We start from the raw sequence: 23,961 nt of genomic DNA, 5'->3' as shown, positions 1-23,961 counted from the left end.
GACAACAACAGAAGAGAGGTGGGGGGAGGATTCCGACTTTTGGGTCAGCAGAGAAAACATTCTTTGGAGGTAGAATTTGGAAAGGACAGCTAATCTGTTTTCCAAACAGATTTTCGTAAATAACTGACAGGAGATGGGCTGCTTCTCTCAAAGTATTAACCCAGATGATGGGGGTTAATCATTAAACCTTTTAGTTGGTGGCTTGCTTGTTTGTCTGATATTCTAATCCAGGTCACAGAATGGCTAAGGCAGCTTTAAGCGAAGGGTGGATTTTTTTTCCCTCCGTTTGCCTTGTGTTTTCCACTTTGAAAGAATGTTGTGGCTGCTCTTTTTTCTAGTGAGTGCTATTCATGCCGAACTCTGTCAGCCAGGTACGTAAGCCTTGAAACTTCAAAGTAGATGAACAGTTTTCTAAATGATTGACAAGTCTCTGACCGAAAGACTTCTTTATTTTTCTAAATCTGCCGTCGTGTCATGGCTTGAAAGTTGAGCCTGTGAATGTTTTATGAGTTTGAAATTAAAATTTCAGCCATTTAAGGTGATTGCAGTTAAACTTCCGGAAGTATCTGGGGCAGTTTACTTGCAATTCTGTTGATTCGAGTTGCATTAAATATTAGCATCTATCAGGTTCCATTTTGGCAGATTTTATCATCATATAGTGCTCTCTGTCTTTTCTCTCTCTGGCAGATGCAGAAAATGCTTTTAAAGTGAGACTTAGTCTCAGAACAGCTCTGGGAGATAAAGCAGTAAGTGAAGAAACTTGTATGTTCCTTTAAAATTTTGTTTGCTGGTAACACTGCTTTCTCTGCATAGTTTATCTTAAACTTGTATAGATTGCTTCTAAAGACCTGAAATCTGATATTTTCTTAAAGCAAAAAAGACTGTAGTGAAATAGAAATTGTTAGTAAAGTGATTTTCCTGAAGTATTTAATCTGCAGTGTGTGCTGGAAAATATGTGAAGTTCTGTGCTGCCCCAAACAATTTTGCAAGCCTGCACGTTTCAGCCTAGCAGAGTGGAGCAGAGGGGCCTGAGTCAGGCTCTCAGGTGTGGGCTGGGCTCTGCTCCTCACCGTTGTGGTCATTTGAACTTTGTCAGTGACTTTTCTCATCATTGAAAGGAGGGCAACTTTCATCCACATGAGATCTTTCATGGCACAGAACGTTCCAATTCTCAGGTGAGGTTTCTTCAGTTCTTCTCACATGTCAAAGTAATAGCATGAAATATATGCTTATGAAATTAAAGTTAAAAAAATACTCATGGGGCTCCGGTAGCTATAGGAGCAGTAAAGACTGTTGAATTAATAAGATGGAGTTGTGTCATTCTAGTTTCGGTTTTCCGCATGCTCTGTGACCATTTTCCCGAATAGAAGGTGATAGCAAGACGCCTCAGGCTAGAGATGATAAAACAGTGCTAAAGATACTTGGAAGGACTCAGTTGGCAGGGCAATCCACCGTTTTGTTCGCTCGCTCCGTGAGTAATAATCATTCTAACCGCCACCATTCCTTGAGAACTTAGTTTACTTTCTAGCTGGGACCCATCTAATCACTTTGCTCACATCAGCTCATTTAGCCCTCATAACAACCCTTTGAGGAAGGTGGCATGGGTATTCCCATTCTCATGAGGTGGATGAGAAAACAGAGGCGCAGAGACATTACTTGGCCTACTCAAGATATCAAGTCAGCAAGGGGCAGGGGTCAGGTTTGAACCCAGGCAGTCTGACTGCAGAATCCACCATCTCTGCCAGTGCGTAGGGTTGCTTATCCCAGGATCCTCTGAGGGCAGGCCCCGTGCTGGGTGCTGGGGATGCAGTGCAGCTAAAACCAGGCTTATCCTTGCCCTTGGGGAGCTTATAGTAGTGGAATTGGTTGCATGTTAATGAACCAAATGCAAGCGTGTAATCTTGGCAAGCATTACAGGGAGGAGAAGTACGTAGGGGCTTTGGCCTCACGAGGGGCCGCAGGAACTGGCATTTGCTGTGAGGTCTAAAGCAGGAGTAAAAGTGAACCAGGGGATGAAAGGAAAGAGGGTGGAGGGACCAGCACATGCAAAGGCTTATTATAGGAAAGAACTTGGGGAGAGTGAAGGGTGGAAGGAGGGCAAGGTGCCTGGAAGTGGAGCAGTGGGGAGGACAATGGTGCATGATGAGCTGCGGGCGGAAGGAAGGGTCAGGCCAAAGAATGTGTGGGATGTGTTGAGGAGTTTTGATGTTATATATATGTATGTATATATATATATTTAATTAATGTATCTATTTATTTATTTTTGGCTGCGTTGGATCTTTGTTGCTGTGCACGGGCTTTTCTCTAGTTGCAGCGAGCGGGGGCTACTCTCTGTTGCTGCGCACGGGCTTCTCGTTGTGGTGGCTTCTCTTGTTGCAGAACATGGGCTCTAGGCATGCTGGCTTCCGTAGTTGTGGCACGTGGGCTCTAGAACGCAGGCTCAGTAGTTGTGGCACACGGGCTTAGTTGCTCCACGGCATGTGGGGTCTTCCCGGACCAGGGCTCAAACCCGTGTCCCCTGCATTGCCAGGCAGACTGCTAACCACTGCACCATCAGGGAAGTCCTTGATATTATCTTTAAAGTGACGAGGAGTTTCGTGGAAGGGGCGTCATGACAGAATTTGTGTTTACAAGACACTTTGGCTACAGTGTGGAAGACAGAGTCCAGACGCCTGGAGTAGAGAGGAGGAGCCAGTTGGGAGGCAGGTGGAGTAGTGCAGGTGGGAGATGATGGCTATTTGGAGTATGGTGTGTTGGTGGAGATAGAGGGGGCAGTGAAGGGATTTGAGAGTCACGGGGATGGGATGACAAGGAAGAGAGGACGACGGGTGAAGGATAAGCTTTTGTTTCTAATTATGCAACTGGATGCCTGATGGCCCATTTATGAGTCAGGGAACCAAGAACCAACAAGAAAACCATGGCTTTAGTTTTGGACTTACTGAGTTTGAGGTATTATTGACAAACAGGCAAGGACAGAGCTGGCTTGAGATACACGTTCCTGCGTCACCTGCACTGAGGTTGTAATGACAGTGCTGAGGGAGAAAGCGGAGGGTGGCAAGAGGAGAGGGGCTAGCCTTGAGCTTAGTGATTCTTGAAAGCTTAAAGCCCTTGTAGAGGAGGGTGAACCTGCAAAGGAGGCAGAGGGGCAGGAGGACAACCAGGACGATGCCGTATCACGAAAGGGAAGAGAGTGCTTTCGGATGAAGGGACTGTTCAAGAGCATCAAATGTGCTGTTGAGAGGCCAAGCGAGGCGTGACTGAAAACTGCTCATTGTGTTGAGCAACGTGAAGGTCATTGGTAACGTGAGAGAGCCGCTTTGTGGAGTAGAGTGATTGGAAGGCAGATGGTGGAGGAGGTTAAGAATAAGTGGGCAGTGGGGCTTCCCTGGTGGTGCAGTGGTTAAGAATCTGCCTGCCAATTCAGGGCACACGGGTTTGAGCCCTAGGTCCGGGAAGATCGCACATGCTGCGGAGCAGCTAAGCCCGTGTGCCACAACTACTGAGCCTGCGCTCTAGAGCCCGTGAGCCACAACTACTGAGCCCACGTGCTACAACTACTGAAGCCCACACGCCTAGAGCCCGTGCTCCGCAACAAGAGAAGCCACCGCAATGAGAGGCCCGCTCACCGCAACGAAGAGTAGCCCCTGCTCGCCGCAACTAGAGAAAAGCCCACGCACAACAACGAAGACCCAACACAGCCAAAAATAAATAAAATAAATAAATTTATATTAAAAGAAAAGAGTAAGTGGGCAGTGACCAGGTAAAGACAGAAGGATGGACAACTCCTTTGGGAATTTTGGCTCTGAAGGGCAGGAGAGAGACAGCAATGGGTAGAAGAAGGAGGACTGAATAAAGTGGTTTAGTTTTGCTGTTGTTTTAATGGGAAAGAGTTGAGCGTGGTTCAGAGTCAATGGACAGCCTCCAGTCAGCACTGAATGCACAGAAGAGAGGGGAAAACTGTATTGTTTAGATCCTGGGAAGGGCCGAATGGAAGCGTTCCTAATAGAGGTGGACAGAACAGCCATTGACAGGAGGAGAAACACCACATCTGGCCCTTCGGGGGAGGATGTGGATAAGACATGTGCCTATGGAGGAAGTTTTGTACTTGGTGTCAGGAGGGCGGGGGAGTGTGAGTGGATGACTCGAGATGTATCAGTGACTTATAAAACAAGAGCTCCTAGTGAGAGTGAGGTTTGAGGGAAGCACTGAGATTTGGGGAGGCCTGAAGGAGCTTTGAAATAGTCATTGTGAACTTTGAGAGAGAGAAAACTGATGGAGAATCCTAAGGGGATCCCGGGCAATTTGGGAGTAGGTCATCTTGAGTTTAGAGTTAAGCCACAGAACCTGTTTTGTGATTTTCTCCAGTTACACTTGATTACCACCTAAAATGTGGAGTCAGCCACTTCAGTTTGCTAGGGCTGCTGTAACACAGTACCACAGATTGAGTGGCTTAAACAACAGAAATTTGTTTTCTCTCATTCTGGAGGCTGGAAGTCCAAGATCAAGGTGTCAGTGGGGTCGGTTCCTTCTGAGTTCTGTGAGGGAGGGATGTGTTCCAGGCCTCTCCCCTTGGCTTCTAGATGGCTGTCTTCTCCCTGTGTCTACACGTCTTCCCTCTGTATGTGTCTGTGACAAATTTCCTGTTCTTCCAAGGACACCCGTCATATTGGATTAGGGCCCACCTTCGTGATCTAATTGTAACCTGATCACCTCTGTAAAGACACTATCTCCATATATGGTTCTATTCTGAGGTACTGGAGGGTTAGGATTTTAACATATGAATTTCTTTGTAGGGGGGTACAATTCAGCCCATAATACACACATACACTCAAGTTTTCAGCTAAAAGTATAAAAAGTAAAATTGTACTGGTGTTAATAAAGGGAAGGAAGCTGAGAAGGGGAGTCAGTTTATGAGGGAAAGGTGAAAGGGAAGAAGGGAATCAACTGTTTGTCTCCAGGATGAGATGTCCAAGTGACCTGTTTGTTGACTGGCTACTAATACTGCAGATTTGGAAGAAGATAATGCAATGGGAAACACACCACACTTACAGTGATAGAATAGCTGGGAAACTCTATCCTGAACATTATGGTGACATGATTTATCATGGTCTCCAGTCTTTATTGTATGAGGAAGATGAGAGAGAGATGCAGACAGACAGACAGACACACACCAACACCAGTGTGGCCACAGTTAGAACCCAGTGGACCAATTTTTACCCCATGCCTCTTCACTTTACCTTCGGTTTTACTTCTCTTTCAGTACACCTGGGATACAAATGAAGAATATCTCTTCAAAGCGATGGTGGCTTTCTCCATGAGAAGAGTTCCCAACAGAGAAGCAACTGAGTAAGTAAGCAATGAAAAGTCTAAATTGATTGTTTGCAAGTATTATTTGAGACAGGACATTGATTCAAAACTCAATCTTGAAAATAAGGTATACATCTAATTTTTAAGGGACCCACATTTTAATTCAACATTAAAAAGAACCTTTATAATCTAGCTCAGCTTGCAGTTTATATCATGTTCTAACAATGCTCTTCATTCCATAGGCACTATGAAGATAAATATAAAAATTTGTACTTACATGTCATAAGCTTTCTACATTTCTCTCTCTCTCTGTATATATATATTATATAAGTTGAGGTTATATATTATAAGTTGAAGATTAAGATGCTGACAAGGTAGATTTCATTCTGAGGCCTCTTCTTTCAGCTTGTAGGCAACACCAGATCTTTGTATACTCACACGACCTCTTCTTTGTTGAGGGGGAAGTGGCAGGGGAGAGAGTGAGCATTCTGGTGCCTTTTTGGATGAGGGCGCTAATCCTCTCTATCAGGGCTCCACCATATGACCTCATTTAACTGTAATTATCTCCTTATAGGCCCTATCTGCAAATATTAATACATTCACATTTGGGGTTAGGACTTCAACATATGAACTTGGGAGGCAAGGGGATAAGTGCATAGCACTCATTTTGAAAATAACTTACATATGTATAGGTTCATTGCAGTGTTGGTATCTATCATAGCACCTTGTTTATTTTCTTCAAAGCCTTAGTTTTACATTTGGATCTGTTCTTCCGAAGGAATCTTCCCTATTTGTGGTGTTTCCTTCCATCTCCATTTGTGATTCGGGTAACACTCCTGGTTTCTCTCTACTCCCTTACTTCACTCTTCCCTTGAGAGGTGAAATGACTGATTTGATTGGTGGGCTGGAAGGATAAACTGGGCATGGGTTCGCTTCTCTTGAGGAGCCGGCCTGCCCTCAGCACACATTTTTCTGCGCTGCCCCCCACACTGAGTACAGAATCAGGCCCTGCCTGGGCAGCTTACACACCCACACGGCTGTCCGTGCTGTCTGTAGCTGTAGACTGTTTAGATTGTTAGGTGCCAGCTCGTAAGGTGTTAAGTATCTTGCATGTTACACCAGAATATGGTGATACCTGCCTCGGTTCAGCTCTGCCTGGGTCACTATAGATGAATTTATCTTACCGCAGGATATTCTTAAAATTAAGAAGGATATTTGCCCGCTGATAAAAGTCACATCCTCCAACGCAGCCTTTTATTTTGGTCTCCTGTCTGCTTCCTTCTTTTGTCTTAATTTTATTGAGAACTTGGCAGAGAGGGTTTCTATTTTTTGTCTTCCTCAGACCCACAATGTATTATGCATGGGCTGTGAATATAAGGGATAAAACAGAAGAGTAAAATTTGGGGGAGCAAAATAAACATGATATGTGGATTTGCGTGTACACAAACACACACATATATACACAACACACATATGTATTTTTTCACACATATGTATTTTAAGATATGTAACATATTCACATGATTCAAAAAATTAAAAGAAGGAGGTGTAAGGTAAAACAAAATGATGCCCTATGTGAACTTTACTCCTGTTTTATAGATTTTTAGAAAAGATATATTTGCCTTTATCTTATGCCTTTAAATGGAAGCATTCTTTCCAAAATGATTTATAATAACCTTTTAAAAATTAAAACGAGGGCTTCCCTGGTGGCGCAGTGGTTGAGAGTCCGCCTGCCGATGCAGGGGACACGGGTTCGTGCCCCGGTCCAGGAGGATCCCACGTGCCGCGGAGCGGCTGGGCCCGCGAGCCATGGCTGCTGAGCCTGCGCGTCTGGAGCCTGTGCTCCGCGACGGGAGAGGCCACAACAGTTAGAGGCCCACGTACCACAAAAAAAAAAAAAAAAAAAAATTAAAATGAGAAGATTGCCTTCCAAAAAATAAAAAAGGAAAAATATAAGGAGAAGAGGGAACCCATGTACACCGTTGGTGGGGACGTAAATTGTACAGCCACTGTGGAAAACAGTATGGAGGTTTCTCAAAAAACTAAACATAGAACTACCATATGACCCCACAATTCCATTCCTGGGTATATATCAGAGAAAAAGAAAAACCCTAACTCAAAAAGATACATGCACCCCAATGTACACAGCAGTGTTATTTACAATAGCCAAGACATGGAAGCCACCTAAGTGTCCATCAACAGAAAGATGGATAAAGAAGATGTGGTGTACATATACACACACACACACACATCCACATATATACATATACATACAATGGAATACTACTCAACCGAAAAAATGAATGAAAATTTGCCATTTGCAACAATGCGGATGGACTTGGGAGGCTATTATGCTTAGTGAAATAATAAGATAAGTACTGTATGTTATCACTTATATGTGGAATCTAAAAAATAAAGTAGTGAGTATAACGAAAAGAAACACACTCAGATATAGAGAACAAGCTAGTGGTTCCCACTGGGGAGAGGGAAGGGGGAGGGGCAAGGTAGGGGTAGGGGGTTAAGAGGTACAAACTACTATATATAAAATAAATAAGCTACAAGGATATATTATACAGCACAGAGAATATAGCCAGTATTTTATAATAGCTATAAATGGAGTTATAGCCTTTAAAATTGTGAATCACTGTGTTGTACACCTGAAACATACAATATTGTACATAAAACTATACCTCAATTTTCAAAAACAAAAGAAAAGAGAAAAATATAAGGAAAACAGCTGCTGGTCATCTCACAATGCTAGCCCCTCAACTAGTCTCTTTTTATCTTATTGTCATTTTTGATCAACAGATTTTATACATCGCTGTGTTCATTGTATTACATCCTCTTAGTACCTAAATTTCACCTTGTAAATGACTATGTTATATCACATTTCCATGCTTAGGAAAAGTTAATTTAAATATGTAACATTTCAGATTAGTTTTGAGGAATTCACTTTGGGAATTTGATTTTTCGGAACCCGGACATTGTAGGAGTCTGTGAATATGTAATCTGGTTTATTTGCAAAGGTGTTTTAATTGGAACTGGGTGCATAGGCTCTATAGAGGCTTTTGTTGCCAATGTCAGTTGAAAAATTGAAGAGCGCAAACCTAGATTGGGGTCAACAAATTGTTTTCCTGTAAATGCTCAGGCAGCTTGAGTCCCAGCAAGCAGTACTGCTCTCAGGGGGCTGAGGGATGAGGGCTGCCTCATGAATCAGGATGGGCTTAAGATGCAGTACAAGTGCTGCCCCCTAACGGTGGCTGCTTCTTTACATGAGCAGGTTTCCTCTATGGGAAAGGGCACCACACAATGCAAGATGAATTGAAAACAACTTCCCAGACAGGCTGCCTCTCCCGAGTGTGGTGGGTAATAGAAAGGCACCACTAGCTTGGCAAATGGATCCGATTTTAAATGTGCTTTTCAGAGGTCTTTTGGTGCCAGTGTGAGGCAGAGTGGATTCTAGAGGGTGGGAAGTATGCCTGTTAGGATGGCTTTAGGGATTCAAATCTTGAACATTGGCCGGTTTTTTAAATCGTTTTTTTCCTATCCTGTCACTGCTTATTCTATGGATACTGCAGAAAACTTAGAGCTACTGAGATGCACTGGGTGGAAGATGTAAAGAGTAACTCACTAAAGACAGTCAAATAATGAGCAGAGTAATGAAAACTCTTCATTACATTCTTCAAGATTCTTCATTACTTCATTACTCTTCATTACATTCTTCAAGACTCTTCGTCCCACCTTTCACTCAGTCCTAACTATGGTATCTCATATCAAGCGCGATCACGTCCAGTGACACAGGGCTCAGTGTCTCCTCTGCATATTTGGCAACGTACCACCAGCCTACCCTTGACCCAGTATAAGCTGGATTGACTCTGCCAGAAGGTGTTCTTCCTAAAGCGAGGTCTTGGCCACATCCATGAAGGACTTGCAGGAGAGCTGAACGGGTCCAGTCACCATGACCCCAAGCGGGCAGTGGAAGAGAAGGTCGAGGGTCCGAGAGGCAGAGGGCGAGGCCCTGCAGAGAGGGTGCGGCGTGTCCACGGCCTTCCCCGCAGAACAGGGGCGGGGATGGGTCCCGGTGTGGGTGCACCACGCAGCCCGCTGGGAGCTGACAGCTGGGTCCATGTGATGGGCGTCCACTAGCGTCCAGGCCACACTAGTGGCCCCCTTGCGTGTTCCCCTGCCCACCTCAGGTCAGGCAGAGCTGCTAGTAGAGAGAGGAGTCGTCTGCTAGAGGAGAGAGGGGCACATCACTCCCCAGCTTGCAGACGTTCCCAGGGCCACTTCCAGCTGCCACCAGAGTAGCAGCACCTGGAGCGCGAGCCACGGTGATGGTGTCCCCAGCCACTGAGACTGTCCCGTGGGTGGAACAGAAACTAGCGCCTGCCTCTTAGCTGGAGAAGTCTGAAGGCAAAGGCTGGCTTGAGCCTCCATGGCTGGGTGAGAGAGGGCGGCTTTGCCAACAGCCTGCACTGGGACGGCTGCCCGCCCGGGGCCAAGCAGAGGCCTCCGGAGGGAGCTGCACGAGTCGCTGCCTGTGGGGCCTGAGATCCAAGTGCAGGGCAAAGGGAAGGCGGCAGAGCGGGCAGGGAGGGGCGAGATGGAAGCCTTCGGCCCTGGCCAGAGTGCGTCGTCCTTGTCAGGGGAAGGGGCAGTGCACAGGTCCCCAGACGGTCTCCTGAGGCCCGCCGGGTGCACTCTGGGTGGAGAACGCTAGGACCCGCCCCGGCAGGGGCCACCAGCGGCCAGAGGGCAGCACAAGGAGCCTGGCTAGGGAAAAAGGAGCTTACCTTTTTCTCTGCTGTCGGATCCCCGCGCTCTCCCACCTCCCTTTTCCATCCCCCGATGAGCGGGACTGCGGGGAGGTAAGGGCGAAGCGCAGGAGGGGTAGAGCCAGGAGAGTAAAAGAACAGAGCAGGCCGCTGAGGCCAGCACGGCCGGGGCGAGGGAAGCCCTGTGTTAGGGGCGGGAAGACAGTTCGTCTAGGTTTTGATCAGACCAGACCGGCCTGAGCTCTTTAAGGGCCAGAAGTGACAGGCAAGCTCCATCGTGCCTCCTCGAGATGCTGTCAGGGAGTGAGGGAGAGAAAGAGCTGACAGAGCGCCCAAGTCAGTGGTGTGAGAAGCAGAAGTCTCTTCTTCACGGCGCTCCCCTGAGGCCGCCTGTGCCCTACACTGCTGGATGGGGGCCAGAGACTTAAGTAACCTCTGTTGGAAGCCTGCTGTGTAGGCTGCTAGGTAGGCTCTGAGATTTAAATGATGGGTAAATCCAGGTCCCACACAGCACAGGCCCACACCCAAGAAGCCGGCCCTGGGAGTCATGGAAGACGGACAAAATGTGACAGAAACAAGACAGTTCCTTTGAAAACATTACTTACAAATCTTGATATCAAGTGGTTTTCTTGCTCTTCCCTGGATTTTCTTAAAAGTAGAATGGAAGAGGGAAGGACAAGTTTAAGTGGTAAAAAGTTCTGGTTTCATTAGATCAGATTACTTGAAGGTTTCTTGGGACTTTGATTGAAGATGGTAAACAGATGTTTTCAAGTTTTTATAATAAGGTTTAGGCCAGATTTTCTAAAATAGTTTCATAGGAATTTTTAAATGTTGAAAGTATTATTATCTCAGGAAAATATGATTAAGTTTAAACTTTAGTCTATTTTCCGGGAAAACTGAGAAATCTAATTGCCTAGTTTACTCCAATATTGGTTTTTTAGAATAATTTATCATTTTTAGCAGGAGAGGCAGAAGTCTAACTCAGGCCTAGCGTTCCCTTTCTGAGGAAAATGATGTAGGGCACGGAATTGATTTCTTCCTCTGCCTAATTATTCAAGGATAAGCCTTGTGATCTAAGAACGAACAACATGCTCTTGTATCCACGGTAAGGGGATTAACGATCTCATGCCTGTTAAACAGCAGCCCAGCTCCTATTTAGCAGAAACAAGAGCCCGATTCTTCCCACCCTAGTTGGCCCTGTCTGGCGCCACTGATGAGGAGTGGCAGTGGAGCCAGTTCTGAGACAGTTACCTTCAGACCAGGGCTCTCCACACTTGAGGAATGGGAGTGGACCTTTCTACCCTTTTAGTGATTTGCTGACAGGAGTGACTGTATATGTGTAAATACTACAGCTTTGCGAAGCAGTCGGACAAAATTATTATGCCAGTGAATACAAAGAGTTCCATCAGACCCATCTATATTTACAGATCTTGAAAGTGTAGGTTTGCTGTTTAGCTGTGCTAATGCCATTTCAGTCATTTATTTATTTATTATTTTTATTGAGGTGCAATGGACAGATCACATTATATTAGCTGCGGGTATACGGCATAATGATTGGATATTTGTGTGTATTGTGAAATGATCACCTCAGTAAGTCTAGTTAACATCTGTCACCGTGCATTGTGATGTAATCTTTCTCCTTGTGATGAGAACTTTGTAAGATTTAGGCATTTCAGTTTATTCATTACATCAAAACATACTTTAAAAGACACGTTTAGTTCAGTAAGTGCTGTCGGCTGATTAATTTTTCATTTTGTGCAAATCTTAGAGGACATTCAGTGTGGTCACATTTAGAAGAAAGGGCGTGGAAGAAGTCACGCTGGTTGGACATAATCTATCACTGGAAGGAATCTGCGTCTTTCGGTCGCCGAGTAAATTATCTGCCGAAACCTGTGAAATCACTCTTCATGTTACTCCCTTTAGCACCCACTTCCCTTACATGTACACTTCCTCTTGGCTACCTCTATGTGCACTATATTCAGGAGTCTTCTTACACTAGAGAGTTGTCTGGGTTACGTTGTCTGAATATTTGTGATTGGGGAAACAAAGTTTTAGGGAAGTACTCTCCCTCCTTTCCTTCCTCCCTTTTCTGTTATTGCCGTGCTGGCCCAGTTTACTTTCTCAGTTACTCTCTCTTGGAGTAATGTAGAAACAGTGAGTAAAAACAGTGGAGCTCATTACTCCGTTCTGTTAGTTCATTCATCCATCTATTCGTATCACAGTCACTGAGCGCCCACACGGGCCACACTTCAGGAATACAGGGCCGCACAGTGCAGGGTGGACTTGGGCCTTGGCCTCGTGGCCCAGGGCCCAGAGAAGTCTTGTGATGCAGATGGACAGAGTGTTTGATAGGCTCCCAGGGAACGCTCAGCTGATAAAATTGAAAACGGTGCTCAAAGCTTGGAGACTATGAAGCTCTACTGTGGGTAGAAATTAGAGCCCCTCCTGACAAAGACTGTGGACAAACCACGTGGAATCCAGAAGCCCTGTGCCCTCCCCTCTGTCCTGGGTCTGTTCTCCGACGGAGCATGGCGTCTTGTGAGCAGATTCGGGCATCTCGGGAGTTTTGGCTCCCACTTTGGTTTTAATCTTCTGGTGAGCTCACACCGTGACCTTGATCTTCAAGCGTCTTAATAGCACTAAACTCCTAGACCCGGCACTCATGGGCAAGGTCGTGCAATCTAAATGCCCCTGCAGTAGAACTCTTTTCCTAACCCTCCCTAACCATAGTGGCTAATCATTGTTAGCTCTTGGTAAACGTCTGTGAGTGAATGAAGCATGCTTAACGTCCTGGCTCTTAAACCAGGGCCCCGTCTACTGGGCTGCAGTGGACACAAGCAGACGGTGTCCCACCCACCATTTCTCCCTCGTGTTGCACCTGAGTCCCCTGGGCGGATACTCCCACGGTGAAGGTGGCGGGAATGGCCACAGTAGAAGGAGCTCCCCGCCGCCTGCATTTTATCTCTTGTTGGACCTCAGTGTCTTACTCTTGCGGTACCCAGGACATCCGTTAATTTCCCAAAGGATCATCCAGACAAGGAGGAAGCCCCAGCCCGCGAGGGTGTGTCTCCATCATCCTATGCAGCCTCTGCCTTGCAGCTGGCTCCAGAAGCAGGGGTGTGCTTTCCCCTGGCCCTTTCCCCACAAGCTCGCTACTTTGGGAAGTGGGTTTACTCATTACCAGTTCAACTGCCTGGATCGGAACAAAATGTAAACACATCTCTGTAGTTCTGTTCCTGTAGTTGATATTTGTAGAGCAGAAGCTTACTGTTTTGTGTGCTTAAAATCTTTGACTGACTTTTCCTGGCTAAACCATCATGTAGGAGGGATACTTACTACTCTTCTACTGAGGAAGACCCTAAGCAGTTAACCGTACCCTCACTGACACACGAAGGTCTCGAGCCCTTTCTAGTAACTCACGCAGAGTGCAGTGCCCTGTCTCATGTCTAGCAAATGGCAGGTAGTAAACTTCAGAATAAAAGCTTGATTTATAGAGTTTCAGCCCAGGATGTTTTGTATGTAACAGTAACTGTCTCCATTGAAAATGTTGAGTTTAATATTTTCAGCCAGCAATTTTAATGTTTTGGACATCTTTATTTCTAAGTAGATAACATATTTTCCTGTTATTTGCTGAGGTGCTGTGTTAAAGCCTGAGTTGCCACCCAGTGGAAACACGGAATGAAGGACTTGAATTCGTAGTAAGGGATAGTGGGTTCCATGGTGATGGGGACAGAGGAAGCGCTTGGGCCACAGTGTGTCGATGCAGCTGTGTGCATCCCTCCTCCTGCCTTGGTTTCTTCATAGCACATCTCCCCACCTGTCAGTGTGTACATTTATTTAAATGTCTACCTTCTGTCTCCGCCCCCTTAAAAAGCGTGCTCCATGGGAGGGAGAAGGGGCTTTGCTATGTTTATAGCTCATTCTCTGACTCTGTAAAGGGGAAACCTTGAAATTCATGTTTGAACAGTATTTGAAGAGGCTTTAGATGGAAAGAACAATACAGGCAAAGTGTCCAAATGACCATTTACTTGGTTTCCGGCCCCCTCTATTATGCCAGCAATATTACTTTGTATATATATATATTTTTGATTTATATAAATGGCTTGTGCTACCCATAATATGCCACTTCCCATCTTTTTCATTTGACAGTGTATTTTTGAGATATACCTTTTTTAAAAAAAATGTGTAACTCTAGTTCCGTAGTTCCCAACTGGGGGTGATTTTTGTCCTTCAGCGAGTGTTTGGCAGTGGCTGGAGACATGTTTGATTGTTTTTACTGGAGGAGGTCCTGATGATATCGAGTCCACAGAGGCCAGGTTTTCTTCTAAACATCCTGCAACGCACAGGGCATCCACATCATAGAATTATGTGGCCCAGACCGAACAGTGCAGAAACCCTGGGCTCTTTCTTTCCTTTAATCTGTGGAATAGTAGTCCCTTGATAGCAATACCATGTTTACTTTATCCCTTCCCCTGTTGGTGGACATTTAGGTTCTTCCAATTCTCTGCTCTGACAAAGGGGGCTGCAAAGAACATCCTCACCAGTGTGTGTGTGTGTGTGTGTGTGTGTGTGTGTGTGTAAGAGTGTTTCTGGTGGCCACACTGTGTTCTAGGAAACACTTCCAAATGCCGCTTCAGAAGGGCTGGACCCATCGACACCCACAGCACGGCCTGGGATTCCAATTCTCTGCATCATTTCCAGCATTTGATATTTTTTAACTTTTCAAATTTTGCCAACCTGAAGATGATAAATGAGTAGCTCATTTTAAAAAACCGCATTGTCTGATTGTTAATAAGGCCCAAAACATGAGTCATTCGCACCCCACAGCATTCTGCAAAGTGGGGGATATGTTTTTGCCAAGCACACACCACTTCATTTTGTTCATCTCTGTGTCTTTGAAGAAGGCACATTTTGGGAGACCGGGCTTGACTGTTTCTGCCAGTAGAGGGCACTGTCCCTCAGTGGCTCTCCACCAGTGTCATTGTGCACCGCGCGCCCCGCCCCTCCCCCCCCAAACATCTGGCAGGACCTGGAGACACGTTGTATGTTTACAGTATGGATTATCTACTGGCACCTAGAGGATAGAGACCAGGGATTTTGCTAAAACCCTACAATGCAGAGGTCTGCACCCCACAAACAAAGACTTGTCTGGCCCCAACAGAGCCAGGGTGTAGAAACCATCATGTGGATGAAATCCTAATGTTTGAATCTTTGAAAGAAAGACCATGACAATCTCTAGGATAATGAAGCTATTTTAGTATTATTTAAAATAAGAACCACCTTTAAACCGTATGAAGTGGGCAGTAGGGGAGAAGCACGCCTTCCTGAGAAGGGTCTTCTCAGGGGCAAAGGCAGCAAGGGTGGGTGGGCAGGAGGGAGTGCAGGCCTGGACGTCAGCGGTGCTTCCTCGGGGCGGGCTCTGCAGGTAGGAGAGGTGGCTCTGGGGCTTGGCAACTCCTGGCTGGAGTGGAGGGAGCTGGCCTGGCGGTCCGTGCCAGTGACTCAGGCAGGGGTAGGGCAGGGGTCAGCTGGGTAAAAGAAATGTGGGTTTGAGTGTTAGGAGGAGGTGGCTTTGGCTCTCAGGACTCAAGGGGGATGTCAGACTGCAAGAAGCCCAGGCCTGGGAGTGCTGATCCGCTCCCATCTCTCCAGCGAGGCTCTGTGACTGTGCCCTGGGTGGGTGGGGGTGGGGGGGCCTCACAGCAGGGTGGGCGGCAGGCAGGGAAGGCTCAGGCAGGGCTGCTGTCAGGCCGGGGCTCAGTGTCCTCTTCTCAGAGGCGCTTGCACCGGGAGCAGATGCTTCTCAGAGGCCCCGGCCTGGACACAAAGGCAGGGACCACTCCATTCCTCAACACGGGCTGGAAGGCCGATAGCCTGGGCTCGGGGCTCTCAGACCTCAGAGGCCCGTCGAGCCGCCTTTGTCCTTCCTCGCGTCGGCTGAGGGCCTTCAGCGCGGTCTCCTTGGCATAGGGTTCCGGGGACTCCTGGCTGGGCGGACACGTGGACAAGCTGCTTAGGCTTTAAACGGGGGCTGTACGGATGTCCACCAGGCTCTGCGTGTGGCAGGAGAGGCGGGCGTTCCACTGGGACCTCATCGTGAAACCGTTGCCATGGCCGGAAACCCCAGACCCGAGAAGGCGCGGAGGGGCGGCCCGCTGGGAAGGCGCCTCCGGGCCTGGGGCACCAAGGACCCGCGGACCGGGTAGTACTTCCAGCTGCGCAGGACGGCAGGGAGCGGCCTGCTGCGGAACCAGAGCCCGCGATCCTGGCGGCGGCGGCAGCGGCGGCGGCGGTAGCACAGGATTTGGCACCCGTCCCGGCCCATCGGGAGGCAGGTTCCGTGGGCGGCCCGGTCCATGGGAACCATGGGGACCGGCGCTTCCGGGTGTGGGCTGGCTGCATGGCCTTGGCCATGCCCAGGTACATACTCAGGTAGCTGGCCATGCTCACGGGTCAGCGGGGTCGGACCTTCGATGGGCTTTGGCTTCTGGGCGGCCCCGAAGTCTGTAGACGCGAAGCTTACGGCGCTGAAGTTTACGGTTCGTGGGGCGTCGGAACCTCTGGGCATGAGGTCCTGCGTGTGCCAGGCCGGGGCCTCGCGGACTCACTCGGGGCCTCACGGACCCACTCGGGGCCTCGCGGACTCACTCGGGGGCTCGCAGACCCACCCAGGGCCCTGTGGACTCACTCGGGGCCTCGCGGACGCACTTGGGGCCTCGCGGACGCACTTGGGGCCTCGCGGACCCGGGGCCTCGCGGGGCGCACCTGTGTTCTGAGCACAGGGGATCCTTCAGCTCCCACTGCTGGCCCAGGCGCTTGGCTCTGGGTGGCGGGGGAGCCCTCCACTTTTTGCCCTTGACATTTAAAGGGAGAAAATATAATAATTTGTACCAAAAATAATAATAATAATTTGTACCAGGCCCTGAAAATTGACTGAAGGGCACTCTCTTTCATTACTGTAAAAATGAACAAAATGCACTTGAATGCTCCTTTAAGGAAAAAGAGTGAATTTACTTGTATTTCTACAGAGGCTGTGTGTTTCTTCTAGAATGGTTGCTAATGTCACTTTTTGTAATTTTATTCTTAAGGACCTGGTGAAAGCCTTTCGGGACTTATTTTTTAGCTCCGACAACGTTGGTTTGTTGTGGATTCTCCTCTTATTTTCTGCGTTCATAGATTTCATACTTTCATATATAGATTGTCTCTAATCTGAACACTAATGCCATTTCTTTCTTGTCATTTCTACTGGTGATCCAGGTACACAGACTAGAGTGAGGCACATTTCCAATTTATAGTTGGAAGCAGGTACCCGCAAAAACAGTGTTCAAAGCCTGCTGGTAAATGTTACAGCACTTCAGTCTGGAGGTCTGTTGTTGGGCCGACCCCAGTTACTGGAGTAGGAGAGGGGTGGAAACAGTGGCCAACAGAGGAAGCAAGTCCTCGATCAACAGACTTGTCTGGTTCTGAGAGGTGGAAACCTGAATGAAGAGGACACTAAAAAGATCCTGATGAGGAAACACAAAAGGCTTTTGTGTCAGAGAGGCCAAGAGTTGAGGAAACAGGGATGCTGTCAGCTAACAGGTGATGAAGAATGAGATACGTAATGCCCTCTACTGAGCCATTCTGTTTTTTCTTTCTTTTTTGGTAGATTCCTTATTTTAGGAATGATCCCCAAGTCTATGATTTTGAAATAAAGGAAATTTCCTATATTATTTTCTTCTTAGTAGGACATTTCTTCACCTCTTAAGATGGTAATAACACCAGAGTGGAATGTCTAATGCAATTTGGTATTATTCGTTCATAATGTACTTTTTTTCTTCTCATCATCTGCAGAATTTCCCACGTCCTACTTTGCAATGTAACCCAGCGCGTGTCATTCTGGTTTGTGGTTACCGATCCTTCAAGGAATCACACCCTTCCTGCTGTTGAGGTACAGTCAGCCATAAGGTAATCACCGCTAAATATGCCTTCCACTGGTAAATCAAGTTATTAATTCAGCTGTTTTCTTAGATTTTGAAGACTTCTCTCTCTGGTTCCAAGTGATTTATTTATTAAGATGCCAAAGGCTTCATTTCGTTACTTTGGAATAGAGATTAGTATAGATCAGTGGTTCTCATCCAGGGGCAGTTTTGCCTCCAAGGAGACATTAGGCAATGTCTGGAGACATTGTTGTTGTACAGTGCTGGGGACGGAGTAGGCAGAAGTTAGGGACGCCAGTTAACATCCTCCTGTGCTCAGGATAGCACTTCACAACAAAGAACTATTCAACCCCAAATATCCATTGTGCTGTGGCTCAGAAGCCCTGGTTTAAACATTAGCTAAGAAGGTTTAGTACTGTCTTCTTTTGGCGAGAACACCTTGTATGGCACTATTGTGTGATGGTTCATCATATGCCTTCTCGAGCCCGAACGCTTACGTGTTTTTTGGTGGTTTTTTTTTAGGGGAGTATAGTTGCTTTACAATGTTGTGTTAGTTTCTACTGTACAGCAAAGTGAAAGTCTTTACCTTTAAAAGATAATTTTTTGAAAAAAAGTAAAAGCATGACTTTCATACAAATCAAAAATAAATGCTATCCAAGATTTTATTATCTTATTAGTTAATGAGGGAACTAGTAAGATGTTAAAACCAGTTTAAAGGAGACTTCAAGGCAGCATGCAAATGCAGGAATTGAAGAATGGTGATGTTTATTTATTAAAAGATACACCAGTCTATCCATTGGCAGTGCTCCACCAGACACAATTCACCTTGATTTTCTGTGGACAAGAATCATTTACATTGTATCAGTTTTCTCCAACTTACAGATATGCAAAATAACTCAAAAACAGTAAAAGGTGGAAATTGTCCAGAAAGGTAGACTTGCAGGACACTCAGTCATATTTTTCACCCATTTGAAGTTTTACCCATTTTTTCCTGACAGTTCCCCTCCTTCTCTCCTTGGGATTATAACAAACTTTCAGAACTGAAATGTATTCTTTTCTGCACAGAAGCAGAAGAAGCAGTTTGTTTTTATTTCAACTAATGTGCACTTTATGTGTGTCAAAACTTCAAATCCCACACATGATTGGTGTTGGGCAAAGGTATATTGGAAGAATGAGTTCACAGAATAAACTATTTCCTGAAAAAGAATGAGACAAAGTTCATTCTTCTTACAAAGGATTTATTTACAAGTTACTGAAATGCATATTTTTCTCGTTACCAAAGAGAAATGTCTAGTGAAAGAATTCATCTGCTCTTTGTAAAATATCAATGTTTAAGATAATGAGTGTATAATCAAATGCCAAGTGTTTTTGTGTGAATAATCATCTGTTTCCCTTGCTGAAGCAAAGGCATTGAGGCTCTATACCCATGGGAAATGATTTAACAAGGTTTTCTTTGTTTTGTTTTTTTAATAAATAAATAAATAAATTTATTTATTTTGGCTGCATTGGGTCTTCGTTGCTGTGTGCAGGCTTTCTCTAGTTGTGGCGAGCGGGGGCTGCTCTTCGTTGCGGTGAGTGGGCCTCTCATTGCGGTGGCTTCTCTTGTTGTGGAGCACGGGCTCTAGGCGCACAGGCTTCAGTAGTTGTGGCTCAAGGGCTCTAGAGCACAGGCTCAGTAGCTGTGACACACGGGCTTAGTTGCTCCACAGTATGTGGGATCATCCCAGACCAGGGCTCGAACCCGTGTCCCCTGCATTGGCAGGCGGTTTCTTAACCACTGCGCCACCAGGGAAGCCCTAACAAGAAGGTTTGAGCCAAATTGTTTCTGCACTTTTGCCAGTAAGAATACTGCTAAGAGCCACTACTTAGGGAGTAAGAATTAGGAATATTGTATTTTATGAGAAAAGGGATTTTATTCAAGACTTGTGATGAGGGAGGGCTACAAGGAAAATGAAGGCCCTGTGGTTAAACCAAGCTTCAGTTAATGTGAGGCGGAGGAGTGAGTGTTTAGGGTGAAGGTTGAAGATCTAGAGGAATATGTTCACAACAAAATGTCTGTTTCAAAGGCCCTAGTAAGAAGGGCTATTGAGGGGGTGAGGATGGCTAATAGAATGGGAATTTATGTCCGGGAATGGATAGGACTCATCAGAATTGTATGAAAATAAAGGAAACAGTACCAAGAGGGAAGGATAGACTGAAAAGAAAGGAGATAGTACCTAGAAGGCAGGTAGTAGGAATTTCAAGGCTGAAGAGCCTATGTGGTTGGGCAAAATAATGCTAGTTCCGCCTAATGCTTGCATAATATTTTCTGGTTCACAAGGCATGTTCTGATACGTCTGTGGCATTTAGTATCAGCACCAATCATTTGTGAGCTGTTATTATTATCCCTGCTTTATAAATGAGGAAATTGAGGCTCGGGGAGATTAATTGATTTGCTCAGGTCACCTAGAAAAATAAAGAGTGACGACTTGAACGCAGGCATGCTGCCAGCACATGCAGTGATTTTTTTTTTTCTCCCGGTCTGCTAGAGTATCCACACCTATGGAATTAGGCGAGGGGATGACAGACCAGTTTTAAGATGTCTGCTTTTGATCTGTTTTGAGGGCCTGGCCTTATTCAAGGCCAATCTTGGCTAGAAGATATCCATGGTGATTGACGCCTCTTGGGGATTTCAGTGGTAGGTGGAGATATAGTTTGTACTATACTAGAACCTCTTATCAGCCTGAGTGCTAACCGACCGGGTAGACAGAATGAGAATGCAGAGCAACTTTTCACTTTACTCTGTTATACCTTGGTAGTGGGGTTCGTTATTTTGTGGGAAGGTTTGTGTTACTGTGTTAGCAAAATTAGGTTACGAAAAAAGAAAACATTCGTAGTTTGATTAAAATTGCATGGAAATTATCCCCTGCTGCAGATTCCCTGGCTGGGATTCTCCTTCCCATTTATGAATAATCAGGCCTCCCCATAGATTTTCATTTGCTAAAGGAGGTCTTTCCTGATACCCTGGTGCTGGTCTGCAGAGATTCTCCAGCTTTTACTCTCAGGTTCAGGATCAGTAGTCACCAGCCACATGTGGCTCTCAAGCACTTGAAATGTAGTTAGTCCAAGATTAGATATGCTCTAAGTGTAAAGTACACACCAAATTTCAGTGACTGAGCACAAAATAAAATGTGAACCAACTTAAAATTGATTACATGTTGAAATTATATTTTCTTGGATATAGTGGGCAATATATATATATATTTTTTTAAATATTTATTTATTTGGCTGTGCTGGGTCTTAGTTGCGGCACAGGGGAGCTTTAGTTGTGGCATGTGGAATCTTTAGTTGTGGCATGTGAATTCTTAGTTGCGGTATGTGGGATCTAGTTCCCTGACCAGGGATCGAACCTGGGTTCCCTGCATTGGGAGCTCAGAGTCGTAACCACTGGACTTCCGGGGAAGTCCCAAAATATATGTTATTAAAATTAATTTTCCCTGTTACTATTTACTTTTTTTTTTAAACGCAGCTTCTAGAAAATTTGACATCACACGTAGGGTTCACGTTATATTCTGGTTTCAGTGCTACTCTGGAGGTTGTTGAAGTCAGCTTGCCTAGTGTGAATTCAGTAAAGGCCACACAGTTATCTCCAAGAAATCTCCTCATCTAATTTGCAAATTCCAGTTAGAAATTTAGTTTCAGTCAAATAAGTTTTTGCTACCAACCCCTACCTAACTGCCACCAACCCCTCCCTAAGTGCCACTACCACCAAAGATACAGATTTTCCCTGGGAAAAGTAATGCATTTACCTTCATATTTTTCTAGACTTTTGTACTCCTAAAGCACCATTTACTTTAGTCATATGGAACTACTTGCAGCTGACGCAACAAATCATACTACATACCATGTCTCCAATTCCTATGCTCACTGCACACTTTGGTCTAAAGAACTTCTACTTGTCCCTCAAAGCACAGCTCAAAAGTTGCCTTCTTAGGAAAGCAGCTGTGACATTTTACTATGGTGTACTTACCCCTCTGCTGTGCTCCCACTGTGCCCATATTTACCCCTTGCACTGTGATTGCACTGTGATTGCGGAGGGACTGATGGGCCACTCTTCTAGACTGTAAGCTCCTTGGGTATTTTTATTTCATTTTGTATCTCCAGCACCTAGCACAGGATCTGGTACTTAGTAAGTTTCCAGCAAATGTTTGTTGAATTGAATGAAAAAAAAGATCAAATTGATGGATTTGCAGCTGCTCCTGGCTTCGTGTTCTCTTTTCTGCTGCTGGTTTTGTTTTTTCTTCTCATATTTATCACCCACTTTTTGCATATTATCTTATCTTTTCAGGCTGTTGGTATTTATGTAAGGCACCTTAAATAGATTTCTGTCATTTTAATCTAGATGCTGCCTCTCAGGAAATAAAACATGGTGGGCAGAGCTCAAAGCTCAAGACTTCCAGTTACTTCTAGGACATTATCAACAGTGGAGGGCAGTAGTACATAGAGAAGCATCTTTCTGGCAACCAGCTCTGCCACTTATAGACAGAAAACCACAGCATGATTTGTCCTTATCAAACTGTCTGTTCAACCTGAAGTCTCCTGCTAGGGGGATGCTCTGTTTATAGAGATAGTTATAATCATGGGGAGATAGGGTTATACCTTCTGTTTCTAATGTTTCTTCTGTCTTGTTTCATTTGTTTTTAATCATCATTGTATTTTAGAATGAATAGGAACCGGATCAACAATGCCTTCTTTTTGAATGACCAGACTCTGGAATTTTTAAGAATTCCTGCCACTCTTGCACCACCTACTGACCCCTCTGTGCCCGTCTGGATTATTATATTTGGTGTAATGTTTTGCATCATCATAGTGGCAACCATGCTATTGATTTTGTCAGGAATCCGGCAACATAGAAGGTAAGATATTTAAAGGGAGTGATCTAAAGAACATTTTCTTGTTTACTCATGACTTGGAAAAACAAGAAGAGGATTTTTCCCCTAGATGAAGAAAATGTGTTATATCTGAAACTGAAAAAATTGGTGGTTTTTCAAAATATCACTTATGCTCTTGTTTTTGGAGACTTTTTGGAGTCCGTGTCCCTTAGTTAACTATGGGTCCTTCCATTACTATCTTTCTTTCTATTCTACACCATGTGAATGTTTTATATCTAGAGTTGGTTTTAATATCTGGGTTATGATTTTGTAAGCTGGATATACAGAGCTAAGCAGACTTTTTGGGTAGGCAGAGTTAATCTTTGCTAGTCATCCACCTCCAAAGACTAGTAGTTCCGTAGTCCTTTTCATGCCTCCTCACCTTGGCCTGCCTCTTCCAGTGCCTGCAGCCTCCACCTTGTACTACACACTTTTGCGATGTTTTATATTCCCTCCCTTTGATGGATGCTCTTCCCTCTAGTGCCTATGATTTTATATAGACCCGTGTTCTTCACAGTGGCCTTTGAATCAACTTCCTGCATCAGAATTGCCTGGAACACTTGTTTAAAATATAGGTTCCTTTGCCCTACCACAGACCCACTAAAGTCGATTCTCTGAAGGAGGTGCATTCTTTTAACTGAAGTTTAGTTGATGTACAATTGAAGAAAATATGTTTTAATGGATATCTAGGCTATTCTAATTCACTTAGTTTCAGAGCTTCCAAATTAAGTACTTACATTTAGATTCCCACTCCTGGAGTTCATTTAGCTGGATTCTGGGGCACATGCAAACTTTGCTGTCAAAATTATTGGTATTAGAGAATTTCAGACCAGTGGGAGAGTTATTTAGGTAGAGAGGAGACAAGATTTCTTAGCACAATGAAAGGAGAAAATAATTTTGTTTACAAGCACCTCTGATCCAGAGGGGAAGTGAAGAGAGTCCTTAACTCTTCAGTAGACACTCTGATGCTTCTAAACCTTCCCTTCTGATACCAAGGAAGAGGAATTCTGGTAAGTGGAATCACAGGCACACACATTGGTTTTCAAAAGG

At 45.3% G+C, this 23,961-nt stretch overlaps 1 protein-coding gene across 1 annotated transcript in view; it reads left to right on the top strand.

The window, feature by feature from the left end:
• Positions 1 to 236: 236 nt before the first annotated feature.
• CLTRN (collectrin, amino acid transport regulator) overlaps positions 237 to 23,961 on the top strand; it is a 40,585-nt gene continuing 16,860 nt past the window's right edge. The window contains exons 1-5 of the mRNA XM_065901244.1: positions 237 to 371; positions 688 to 746; positions 5,261 to 5,346; positions 17,916 to 18,029; positions 22,702 to 22,896. Of these exons, the coding sequence (XP_065757316.1) occupies positions 314 to 371; positions 688 to 746; positions 5,261 to 5,346; positions 17,916 to 18,029; positions 22,702 to 22,896 (512 nt within the window). The 5' untranslated portion in view covers positions 237 to 313. The remainder of the gene's footprint in view (positions 372 to 687; positions 747 to 5,260; positions 5,347 to 17,915; positions 18,030 to 22,701; positions 22,897 to 23,961) is intronic.

Source organism: Phocoena phocoena, chromosome X, assembly GCF_963924675.1.
Source record: "Phocoena phocoena chromosome X, mPhoPho1.1, whole genome shotgun sequence".
NCBI classification, from domain to species: Eukaryota; Metazoa; Chordata; class Mammalia; order Artiodactyla; family Phocoenidae; genus Phocoena; species Phocoena phocoena.
The sequence above is the reverse complement of the archived record's forward strand: the minus strand, read 5'-3'. Positions and strand labels throughout refer to the sequence as shown.